We start from the raw sequence: 12749 nt of genomic DNA on the forward strand, positions 1-12749 counted from the left end.
GGGGAGGAGGTGGAAGAGGAGGAGGAGGAAGAGGGGGAGGAGATGGGGAAATAGATGGAGGAGGAGGAGATGGCCTGCTTTTCAGTGGTTCCTTGTGCTTTACCAAGGGCAAGTGGAGGTCCCCTCTGCATTTCGAAATCAACTTTGCTGGTCACAGAAGTAAGAAGGAAAGTATAAAAAGGAAGGCAGGCAGAAAGGAGGGCAGGGAGGGAGGAGGGAGAAGGCCAGGGCAGAAGGCAACAGAACAGGAGAGGAAGTGCCAGAGCCCCTAGAGCACAGGAAGAGTCGGTTGCTCCAGGAGCCATCTCTTTGTTGCCTATGTTGTTGCCTGTGTTCCTGTCTGTTCAAGGGCTTACAGTGTAAACACATTTCTCACCAGACCTCCCACAGTAAGAGCTTTAGAGAGCGTTCCTTCTTCCCCTCTTCCAGGCCCTCCCGCTCGCAGGGGGAGCCTTGCTGCCTTGACTAGCATTTCAGAGGGCAGGCTGCTCCCTCCCAGGACGACAGGCTCCCAGGCCCAGAAGAGGCGAAGTCTGTTTGCTGAGCTGGGCACCTCCAGCTCTCCGCCCTCCTCACCGCCCACCTGTCCTCAGTCCACCTCTCTGCCGCCCCCGCGGGCACCCAGCGCACATTCTCACTCTGGCTCCGGCTCTTGCTCTGCATTTCTTCCTTCATTTTATTTTACTTATCTTATTTTTTTAGGTTTCATTGAAATTCTAGTTAGTTCACATATACTGACTGATTAGTTTCGGAGGCAGGGGTCAGTGATTCATCAGTTGCACGCAACACCCAGTGCTCATTACATCACGTGTCCTCCCCTTTGCCCCTCACCCAGTTACCCCATCCCCTCATCCCCTCCTCTCCAGCAACCCTCAGTTTGTTCCCTAGGGTTAAGTCTCTTCTGCTTTGTCTCCCTCTCTGTTTTCATCTTATTTTATTTTTCCTCCCCTACCCCTATGTTCACCAGTTTCTTAAATTCCACCTATGAGTGAGATCATATGATAATTGTCTTTCTCTGATTGACTTATTTCACTTAACATAATACCCTCTAGTTCCATCCACGTCATTGCAAATGGATTTCATCCTTCTTTAAAGGAACACAGGGCTCCACCCCTAGGGGTCAGCCTCCTTGAACCAAGAGCCAGACTTCTGGAAGTTCTGTCCTTGTCACGTGAGAAGCCAGGTGTGGGTCTTGGGACCCAGGGAGGTGCCTTTCACTGTCATCTCAGGTCTTGGGGCAGAACCATCTGTAGGAGGCCCTAGCGTGGTCTCCCCGCTTCTCAGCCTTGTACCCCCCTATGATTTTACATGTAGTATTTTACTTGTGCTTCACAATTATTTTGTGGTACACAGATCATTCCCGTGTTTATCACCAAGGAAGAAAGGCACTAAGAGAGGGACTTGCCAAAGGCCACGTGAGCGGGTGTAATGTGGAGCTGAGCTGGGAAGTCAGGTTTTCCGGACTTGCTTTGGGGGAGAAGGAGTGGCCATCAGTTGAGAGGAGGCATTTCTCCTGTGGGAAGACCGGCTACCTGGACAGGGATCAGCCCATGGATGGGAGAGGGAAGGAGCAGGGTGGAGACAGACCTGTCACTCTAGCAATTCTGTGGGGAGGCTAGGTCACCTTCTTTAAATGGCCCAAGAATGGCCTGCTCACCTCTGGGTCCCTCCCTCGGTCCTCGCGCTCTCCTTCTTTCCCTGCTGTTTCTCAGGCAGGCTGACTCTGCTATTAGGAGGCCTGCAGCTTCAGCAGGAGCATGGACAAGTAACCAGTTATTACCGCATTCCCTCTCTGATGGAATCTTCGCTTTTCCTAGGCTAATTCCACTCTCGGGAAGGGGCACAATGGGGACTCATGGTATAGACACATCCAACATCTATCTGTTGCCTACACCACCACCCCATCACTCCCTTCTTCTTATTTTTTTTTAAGTTATACTATGGATTTAAATATAAAACTCATCACATTTTTAAAATAAACTCCAAATCAGCATCAGCAGACCTGAACATGTATTCTACCGATTTAGCCAGATAAGGCTCAGCTATACCATGGGTTTTAAGCCCGTCCCTATAAAGGAGGCTTAGTTGTTTTATTTAAAAACTCTCCTCCATTACAGTATTTGGGGTGTCTCTAGGAGGAACTGTCCGAGAGTGTACCTGTATCTACAGACAAAGTCTTCCTCACCAGAATCTACCTTCTTACAAATCTATGTAATAGAGGTTTTTTTTAAGCATGGGGGAAGAAAATCCCGATATTCAGAGGAGTGTAATCTTGTTTTGGTCTACTGTACATTAACACAATTTCTTTCCTGTAGCCCCTTAGGGTAATGATTATGGCCAATGAACCTATGTACAAGGGAACAGAACAAATCAGTATTGAATATCTATCCGCATCAAGGACAGCATCAGGCAGCTCATGTGGACTGCCTCCTTTAAAATCCAGCACTCCCCCATAGTTAGTTCTTTTCCCTTCTACGGATGAGGACACAGGCTCAGAGGGTTGATGAGACTTCCCCAAGGTTCCACGGCTGGTGAGAGACAGCGTCCGCTTTAGAACTTGGCTCTCTTGCTCCAAAGCCCATGCCTTTCAATCCTCTCCCTTTGGCAGGATAGCATGATTAGGAAAAACTTAGAACTGTACTCATTGGGATTTTGCATAAAATAACAGGAACCGCTAACACTTGCTCAGTGTGTACTGTTATTTCCCCATTATTTCCTCTAACCTTCCTGCTGACTCTCTGAGGTAGGTTCTGCTATTATCCCCATTTTACAGATGAGGAATCTGAGGCTCAAGGAACCCAGGCAACTTGCCCACAGACTCACAGCTAGTGAACGGGAGAATTGGTTTTCAAGCACTCTGACCTCAGAGCTTATACTTTCACTCACTAAGCTCTCCTGTCTGCCTGTTCACACCTAAAATTATAACCCCTAGAAGAGCGAGCCTCCACAGTCATCTTCTTTTATTTTACAGACTTGGGAAACTGAGAGTGGACGAAGGACTCATCCCAGGCACAAAGCTCTTAGTAAGTAGAGCTGGGATTGGTGCTTGTTATCCACATCTACCAAGAGGGTCGGTAACTGTTCGAGAGTCATCGAACCAGGGCAGCCCGGACCTTCCCTAGATGCCTCCCCCGCTACTCCCCGTTCACCTTCGTGCCCCATGGGCAGCTTCCTAGCTTGTCTGGGGCACACATGCACACATTGGACAGGGATTCTGTTTCCGTTTTCAAATGGCTAAAGAAATGCCCCACCCCTACCGCACCCGCAACACGAGTGTTTACAATCCGCCTTCCACACTAACTAGCAACCACTTCTCACCCGCCTCCTTCTCCAGACACTCCAGCATAGCTCCAGACATCAAGTGAGCCCAGCCTTAAGGTAAAAAAGGATCTTCCGAGCTGAAAGTGCCTTCCTTATCTCTTTCCTTCCACTGCTCTGATTCAATCCCCTCTGCCCTGCGTGTTCAGGGCCACGGTCCTCGCTGAGGCTCCTATCCCATGAGTGGGGTCATGTCCCTCATCCCCTAGCTTCCTTCTCTGCCTTCAGCTGGGCCCTCGCCTGCCATCTTTTACATTGCCCTGGAGAAAGCCAAGACACCAGCTTTATCTCCCTGTTCTCCCTATGGCCCTCACCTCCCCAACCCTCTTAGGCTCCTTAGGACAGCTCACAGGACCCTCCTCATTTGTGACCAGTTCTGCAGCCTCTTTGCTTGGTGTACCCCTAGCTGCTCTGACCCACTTGCTATTCAATTCAACTCCCTGGTGCCCATGCCTTTGCAATATAGTCCCCATTCCTAGAATATCAACCCATTCTTTATCTGACCATTCCTAGCGTATGTCAGGATCCCACTTAGCTTCCCTGCCACCCCAAACTCTTCCCTGAATGCCATGGGGAAAGTGACTTTTGCCTTCCTACTCCCACGGAATGTGGACCTGCATACGCCACAGCACCGTTATAATTGTTGTAGGATTGCTTTGTCTATCTGACCCTCCCACTAGAATGTGTGTCCTGAGGTGGGGATGCTGCCCCTTAACAAAGGCCTGACACATTATATCGGCATCTAGTAGCAGTTCATTAAATGAATGAAGTATTAGTATTGTATGGGAACCAAGAGATGCAAACCCAAATGTGCTCAAGACCAGGTACATATATATTACACAAATATATTTTATTACATGCTTATTATGTATATTAAGAATATATTACAAAAATCAATATTTCTAGGGACTTTTGCTAAGTTCAAAGATTGGACATCATTGGGTCCAAACGGACTGGAGCCGAGCAGTTGCAGCTCTCTTGGGATGGAAACTATCATCCTGATTGGCCACAGTCTCTAGCACTTCCTAGTTTTTCACCAGCAATGAGGCTTTGTGTTGATGACCTCTTTTCTCATCATACTTTACTATTATATTTCTTATAGTGGAGAAATATTCCTTCATACCCATAGTCTATCCAAAGGTGTTAAATGAAAGAGAAATTGAGAGGACTTCGTATTTTTCAACCTGACCCATTTTATACATTTGTATCACCTGCCTGGCTCCGGTAAGCATTTGGGTGAGTGAGACCTTTACTAGAGCGGTGAAAATACACGACACGAGGTGCACGATACCTCTCATTTCAGCACCCACGTGGGGCCTCGGTAGTGCATCACGGCCCCCCTTGCTCGCAATTCTTCTCAGGACGGTGCCCCCGACAGCCATTCAAGCAATGAGTATTGACAGCCAGAATGATGTCCACTGCCATTCTTCATCTAGTCCAACTCTGTCATTTTACTGAGCTGGAAACTGAGGTCAGGAAAGCTTAAGCAATCACTGATCTGGTGTGATGCCCTCATGAAGCTGATCTCGTGACTCCAGTGCCCAAGCCACCCCACTGGGAGAGAGGAAATGAAAACCCGGTCCCCAGTCGGGCTTGTCTTTGGCAAGAGCAGGCAACACACCAGCTGGGCTGAATCTGTTACTTCTTTTTCTCAACCTATCATGAAACTTCTCTTTCCTGTGCCCTGCCCTTGCCTCTCCCCTTCCTGCTCACTCTCCTAGTTCAAACCAACAGTCATAGATTAAGTGTCTCAGCGCTCCCTGGACTACTTCCCATCCCAGCCTCGTTCCCCAACACGCAAGACATTGGGGGGAGTACTTACGGCACCCGGAGCTTAGGGAACTTCTGGATGTCATTTTCTGTCAGGTTCTGAAATCAAGACACATGGGCGGGTTACAACCCACACAGGAAGGGCTCTGGCCCAGGTGAGGAGAGTGAGGTGAGAAATGGAGTAGTGGGGACTGCAGCAAACCGAAGAGCCCACCTCCCCCCCACCTACCCAAAGCGACAGCTTCTAGATGTTGCATAAAACACCAGTGGGCCTGATGTGGCCAGATCTACTTTTTCAAAGGGAATCCCCAAATCTGGATTTAGGTGACATTTCCTGAGTTTGAAGTATTGACAAATAATTTTACGATAAGAAACAAACATGATGAGAGCTAAATTGTAGAACCAAACAACCTGTTTTGTGGGTTGAATTTGGTCACGCTGCGACCTCTTCCCTAGGCTCTTACCCCAGACTTCAGGGTCCCTCTCAGTTTCCATATGGAGAAGCTGTGAGAAGCCAGCCTGGAGAAGGGGTCTGGGCCCTTATGCCACCATCACACCCCAAAGCCTCTCTCATCAGGGTTATTGGTAGTGTTCTCTAGATGTGGGGATACAATAAAGAGGCTTTCCTGAGGGAACAGAGAGGGGAGAGGAGAAAGAATCCCGTATCTGTGAAGAACTGACTCTGGGGCTCTGCCTTACTCACACCCTGATTAACCCTCATGTCAATCCTGGGATTTAGGAACCATGAATGTTCCCATTTTACAGGTGAGAAAGCTGAGGCTCTGGGATGTTAAGGGAATTTCAGCTTGTAGGTGATGTTACTGGGGCTGGAGCCCAGCTCTGTGGCATCCGTGGTCAGTTTTCTTCCTGCAAACTTCCCTCTTCCCACATCTGATCCCTTTGAGGGACATGGTGACCCATGCTGGAGGGGAAGAGGGTGGGAAGGGTAAGACAAGGAGGTGTCCCAGAGCAGGAGAGGCAGGGTGCCAATCGCAGAAACAGAAAAGAAGCTGGAAAACAGGTGGTTAGGGTGAAAGCGCTGTAGTCAGACAGGCTGGGTTGGGATCTTGGTTCATCCATTGAACAGCAGTCTGATTTGGGGCATACTCTTAAGCACCCCGAGCCTCAGCTTCCTTATCTGTAAAATACTAATAAGGGCCACCTTTCAGGGGTTGTGAGCACTGAATGAGATGAAGTGGGTCATGTGCTTGGCTCGGTGCTTGGCACACCCTCTGTGAATAATAAACCTTATGCGAATAATTTACATGAAAATAAATAATAATAAGCTGGGGTCTGGCTGTCTCTCAGAGGTTAGTTTTTGCCCCTGCTCCCGCTCTGGGCTGGGAGCCACCTGGCAGGTTGTTGGTTGCCTACGGGAAAGAGCTGGGCATGCTCCCCTTTGAGCCCAGCGGTGCTGGGGCTGGGGCATCTTAGCAATGAGTCCATTGGGCTCACCTGCTGCAGCTCTTGGGCGCAGTGTCTGACCCAGCCCCCTTAGCAGACCTGGCAGCAGGGTTGGGGCCGGAGTTTGCCCAGAGTCCTGAGACAATCGGGCTTTTGGTCAAGCTTCTTAACCTCTCTCTTTTTTTATTTTTTATTTTTTTAAAGATTTATATTTCGGGGGGGGAGGTTGGTGGGGAGGGAGAAGGAGAGTGAGGAGCCTGACATAGAGCTCAATCCCAGGTCCCTGAGATCATGACCCGAGTCAAAGTCAGATGCTTCACCGACTGAGCCACCCAGGTGCCCTGGAAGAGAGTCTTAAGTAGATGCCACGTTGAGCGCAGAGCCCAACATAGGGCTCAAGACCCTGAGGTCACGACCTGAGTGGAAACCGAGGGTTGGACTGTGCCACCCAGGAGCCCCTCTCTTTTATTCTTTTTAATGTCTCTAAGCAGCAGCTTCTCCTTCCTCCAACACCAGCCCCTCTCAGGGATGTGCCAAGACTCATGTTCAGAGTGGCACGGTGAGTGCAGGCTACCTGGGGGCTGCCAGGGGGCTGGTGGCCGCATACAGGTGCTTGGCGCGCCTGCCTTCTGTTTGGCCTCGTTGAGGATGTGGGCTGAAGGAATCTGAGCAAGAGTGTGAAGGAGAAGGTGGACTTGAACATGGCTGGAGATGCAGAGGAGCAGGATGTTAAGGAAGAGAAAGGCCTTTAGAACAGGGACAGGAATGGAGAGGAAAGATGAGAGATGTTTAAACAGGATTTTCAGAGAGTTCTGCCGCATAATGTAACCCCTTCTCTACCTCCTTCTAAAACCTCCAGCCACTCGGGGGTACCCGTATGATCCCTTGTGCCTTTGCAGGAGCGCGATTAGGTGCTGAGTGTGTCCTCAAGATGGGCCCTGCCTGGGGAGGCGACGTATGGGTGCTGCTGCCTGCCCACCTAGTACCCACTCTCCCTTGCTCCCTTTCTGCCTGGACCTGGATTTCATTTGGGGCAGTAAATGTGCCATGTCCACAAACACTTCCCAGCAGATAGCGGAGGTCATGGGACTCGGTTGCGCCCAGTGAGATATAACCTGAAGTCTACTGGATGGAACTTCTGGAAAAGTTACTACTTTCCTGAATAGGAGGGGAGGCATTCCCCACGCAATTTGGTGCCTTTTACTCTTTGCCCTGCCCCCTTCCTCCTGCGTGGAATGTGGATGTGAGGTCTGGGGGTGGCATAGCCAACCTGCAGACTCTCCAACAAAAGCCACAGGCGTTTTCCACAGACTAGATGGGTTGGGGGGGCTGGGTTCCCGATGACTGTGTTCAGCAGCTCACCAGCCCCTAGTGCCTGCTCTAGATTCCTTATCACTTGAGAAAGATAAACCCCTGTTTGGTTAAGCCACTGTGGTCAGGTTTCTGTTACAGGCAGCCACATGCCTTCCTAACTGACACAGTTCCAAACACTTTTTTTCCTCTCTTTCAACCTTCTGGAAGTATGGCACCCCTTTCCCCACCAGATGAGGTTCTTCTCTTCTCACTGGGAAACCAAAATAGGAGGAACAGATACAAGGGACCTACTAGCCCCAACAACGAAAAGAGAGAGAGAGAGACAGAGAGACAGAGACAGAGAGAATGCAGCCTTACACTGCTGCCTTCAGGAGCAGAATGGTCCCCCATATTATAAAACCAGGAGTGACGGATGAGAAATTAGAGCTCCACCCAGAGCTCACGCTGTACCCAGAGCACCCGGGGTGGACGGTGGGTTTCAGCAGAAGCTGTCTTTAAACACCCCAGTTGCGGAGCCAGATACCGAGTTCTGCTCCCTGTTCTCCTGGTTCCTAGTGCCCTTCTTTCCATTTCCTCCCGCTCACATGATAAGCATAATATGCGGCAGTCTCCAGGGACTGATAGGTCCTGGATACGGGAGCAGAGGAGACAGCGACTCTGATAGCATCTCTCCACCACAGAAACAACCCGGTCCTAGCATGCCCGAGCTTCACACAGGGAGTCTTGTGGGGACTGGAAGGGACTGTCACCCATCGATCCAACGTGCTCTTGCTCAGGAGGAGAAGAGAGAGAGGCTCAGAGAAGGCAAGTGCTTGCTCAAGGTGATCCCAGAGCATCAGGGCTGCAAGCAGGACCACCCTCAAAGAGGTCTTACTCCCTGTCCACTCAGCACCGATAAGTCTCGGATCTCAGTTCTCAGTGGTAAAGGCACCAGAAGGAAATATTTACATTTAGTACTAAGGTGCCAAGATCAACAGCAACAAAATTCCAGGTATTCCCTAGGCTCAAGGCTCAGTATGAAGAAATAACATTGTTTAAAAACTCATGCAGTGTTAAAGTAAATTAAGTGTGTGCTTTAGTCCAATGACTAGGCATGGGACTTAGAAAATTCACATCAGCCTCTGTACACATTTCCTCAGTTGCAAATGGGGTGGTTGGAGCCTTCCTGAAGATAGTTTTTTTTGCCATAAAACAAGTTTCTGGAAGGCAGAAATCACACCATAGTCATCTCTATATTCCCAGGATGTGGCATAGTCCTGTATGTAAAGGGAGCCCAGGAAAATGCTTGTGAGGTGAATGGATGGGTGAGTGCATGCATGATTTAGGTGAAACAGTGAACACACGTGTCTTACATGGCACATGAAAGCAAAACTCAGACCAACAGGGCACAGTTTGGTCTCAGCATGAAACTTAAGAGCTGCCTAGAAAGGGGCAGATGAATATGTGTGGTAGTGAGCGCACCATCCCTAAAAGAATTCAAGCAGATGTTAATGGCAGGGATGCAATATAGGAAATGGTTTGGAGTGCTGGGCAGAAAGCTAGAGCTCATAACCTCTCTGGCCCCTTCTAACCCCCAAGTCTTATGGCTGCTGACCTCACTGCTGCTAACCACGCCTTGCAGGGAAACACAACTTACCTTGCCCTCCTCACTCCTAATCCAAATTGGGAGCATCTACCCATGAGACTTTTGAAGTCTTGTTCCCACTTTGTTTGAAGGGTGAGGAAGCATGAGATGGGAAGGGGGTAGACTGGTACAGCTGGGGTCTGTCTCACCCATAGGCAAAGGTGACATTTCAGGGGAAATGCTCAGACCACCTCCCAGCCACTTCCCAACTCTCAAAGCTCCAGGTATTCCCTAGGCTCAAGGCTCAGTATGAAGAAATAACAATGTTAAAAACTCATGCAGTGTTAAAGTAAATTAAGTGTGTGCTTTAGTCCAATGACTAGGTATGGTCTCTCAAAGCTGCCTCTCTTTCCATTCAGGGGCTTAGTCCTTCAAGTACGACTGCCTCTTAGTATTATATTAAAGCTCTTTGCAATATAATGGAGTAAAGAGAGTCCTATCACATGTGTTTAATTGGCAAAAAACTATGTGAATTTGGTAGAGAGAAAGAGGGATGTAATGAATAATGAGGGAGATTTCACACTTTATTCCATTCAGTGAGTATGTACTCCAGCATGAGAGATGGGAAAAAAGAATCTTCTGTTCTCCCAAATGGTCTTTTTTCCCCTTAGGCTTCTCAAAGTATGGTTGGCATTTGAAAAGATTTTCAAGGTGTGTGTGTGTGTGTGTGTGAGAGAGAGAGAGAGAGAGAGAGAGAGAGAGAGCTGTACTTGGATTCCTCCTTACACTTTGACTTTAGAATGTACCTTGGTATCAGTGAAAGCCTGGGAGGTATCCTGGATAGCAGGATCCTGAGAGGTGATGACAGCAGGGGCCATATAAAACCTCAGAAGATGGCAAAGGGCTGTGTGGGGATTCTGAAGACGGGCATTGACCCTGAGTATCCCCAGGAACAGGGTAGACCAGTTGGCTCCGCCAGGATTGGTTAACTTGTGGAACAGCTTTGGTCTTAATGTGTCAAACTGGCCAGCACTTACCAAAAACCGCTGCCCATCGATGTGATGCTTTTTCACTGCCTTCTCACAGTCCCTGTAGTTCAGCTGCAAAGGGGAGGAGAAGGTGCTGTCAGTGGCGGGCAGGTGCAAGCCATTAGCTCCCCTCACTTGCCTGCCCCAGAAGCTTAGCAATTTGTGGTACTTGTGGCTAGCCAGACCCCTACCCCCCTTCCCCCCACTGTAACAGACGGGCCCCATCCCTACCTCAGCTCTGCTTTCACTTGCCCCTTGGGACTCTCTGAAATGGAGAAATTGCCTCCGTCTAAAGTTTTGGGGCCAACCTCTACAAAAAGAGAGTGCCTTTAAGCCTACAAAGTCTGGCCACATGCTTCTCAGGCACTCAAAGAAGAGGTGAGAAAAAGAAAATCAATAGCAACCATTGTGTCACCACCAAAAGGCAACCTTGGAGAACATTCGATGTGTTTCCTATAGTGCTTTATTCTGAGCACATCTCTAAACATAATGGAGGTTATCACTCAGGATAAGATATTTAATCTTATCCTAACTTTTTCTCTTAAAATTACCTTAAAATGGTAATATAGGCACTGCCTCATGTTATCACAGACTTACTCTAAGCATTGTTTTCTTTAATTACTCCCTTATTGCTGATCATTTAGGTTGTTTACCAAACAGCTGTTCCAATAGTGGTAATAGAAACTGCTGATAATTACTGAGGGCTTGCTATCTGGCAGGCACTCTTCTGTGTAATTTAACCAATCTTAAGTCTTTAATCTTCACATCTTCCAGAGAGAGTCAAAAGTGCAGAAAGTTAAGTAACTTGCACGAGGTCCATGGGTAGCAGGTGACAGGGGTGACAATCGGGCTTCAGAACAAGGCTTTAATGTTCTCCTTTTTGTTAGTAACAGGGTAACTTATAGTAAGTAAAGCAAACAAATTTAAGTGTACCTTAATACACCATCCAGATCAAAATATAGAAAGAACATCATGGATATCCTTCTGCACAGTTTTTTTGCTCTATTTAAGGTAAATTAAGCTGGATTCTCAGAATAAGTTATAAGATCAACAGGAATGATCTTGGTTGCTTTCCCAAAGAATCACATCAATTGACAATCTTATCACTTTTCTGTTTCACCTTATTTTCGACAGCCTAAGAACTTGCATTTGAAATACCTCCAAATGTGATACTTTGGGCTGGAGTATTTAAGGTGAAATGTTTGTCCCGGAGAATCTTTGGTTCTCATCACAAGTGTGAGGCTCACAATTTGTGGCAGCCTTCTTTTGGGGGAAATCACGGTCTTTTTTTTTAATGGTCAATCAATCTAAAAAGTGAATATAATTGTTGTAGTCTCTTAGCTTGAAAGGGTGGGATAAATGTTAGAACACTCAGAAGAAGCTGATTTCGAGGTCAGTGTGGAACATGAGCAACATGTGAGGCACCATGAGCATCCTTTCTATTTCCATGCAATGGGGTAGAAGTAGTTCTTGGAATATCCAACTGACTTTAATTCATCATTCACTGTCATCATTTTCAGATAAAGCTCTGATTTTGCAGATTGCTGACTTTGACTCTACATAGACAGATAGCCCTGTGGACTGAGGCCTCTCTAGAAGTTTGATTCTGATCGTAATACCTGGGCCTGGGGGCTAGAATCTGTATTTTTAGCAAGCACATAGAGGATTCTATGAGCACCCAGCTTTGGTAGGCAGTGGTCTAGAGCAGGTACTTGGTGTTATAGATGAGACAACTGAGGCCCGGAGAAGGGAAGGGAATGGCCTAAGGTCACACAGTGGATTGGGAGCATAGCGGGGATTAGAAATGGCTCTAACCCAGTACCTCACCACGACATGGCCAGGGATGCTCTCATGCCAAGTCAAAAGAAATTGGAGGGGTTAGGGGCGCCTGGGTGGCTCAGTTGGTTAAGCATCTGCCTTCAGCTCAGGCCATGATCCCAGGGTCCTGGGATCAAGCCCCACATCTGCTTCTCCCTCTACCCCTCACCCTGCTCTCCTCTCTCTCAAATAAATAAAGAAAATCTAAAAAGAAAGAAAGAAAAAGAAAAAGAGGAAGGAAGGAAGGAAGGAGAAGGAAAGAAGAAGAAAGAAAGAAAGAAAGAAAGAAAGAAAGAAAGAAAGAAAGAAAGAAAGAAAGAAAGAAAGGAAGGAAGGAAAAGAAAGAAAGGAAAGAAAGAAAGAAAGAAGAAAGAAAGAAAGGAAAGAAAGAAAGAAGAAAGAAAGAAAGAAAGAAAGGAAGGAAGGAAGGAAGGAAGGAAGGAAGGAAGGAAGGAAGGAAGGAAGAAAGAAAGAAAGAAAGAAAGGAAGAAAGAAAGAAAGAAAGAAAGAAAGAAAGAAAGAAAGAAAGAAAG

At 47.8% G+C, this 12749-nt stretch overlaps 1 protein-coding gene across 1 annotated transcript in view; it reads right to left on the reverse strand.

Annotated features, from left to right (window-relative positions):
* LCP2 (lymphocyte cytosolic protein 2) overlaps positions 1-12749 on the reverse strand; it is a 46489-nt gene that overhangs the window by 30779 nt on the left and 2961 nt on the right. The window contains exons 2-3 of the mRNA XM_032403696.1: positions 10408-10470; positions 5141-5187 (exon numbers count right to left, since the gene is read on the reverse strand). Of these exons, the coding sequence (XP_032259587.1) occupies positions 5141-5187; positions 10408-10470 (110 nt within the window). The remainder of the gene's footprint in view (positions 1-5140; positions 5188-10407; positions 10471-12749) is intronic.

Source organism: Phoca vitulina, unplaced genomic scaffold (assembly GCF_004348235.1).
Source record: "Phoca vitulina isolate PV1807 unplaced genomic scaffold, GSC_HSeal_1.0 scaffold6, whole genome shotgun sequence".
NCBI lineage: Eukaryota > Metazoa > Chordata > Mammalia > Carnivora > Phocidae > Phoca > Phoca vitulina.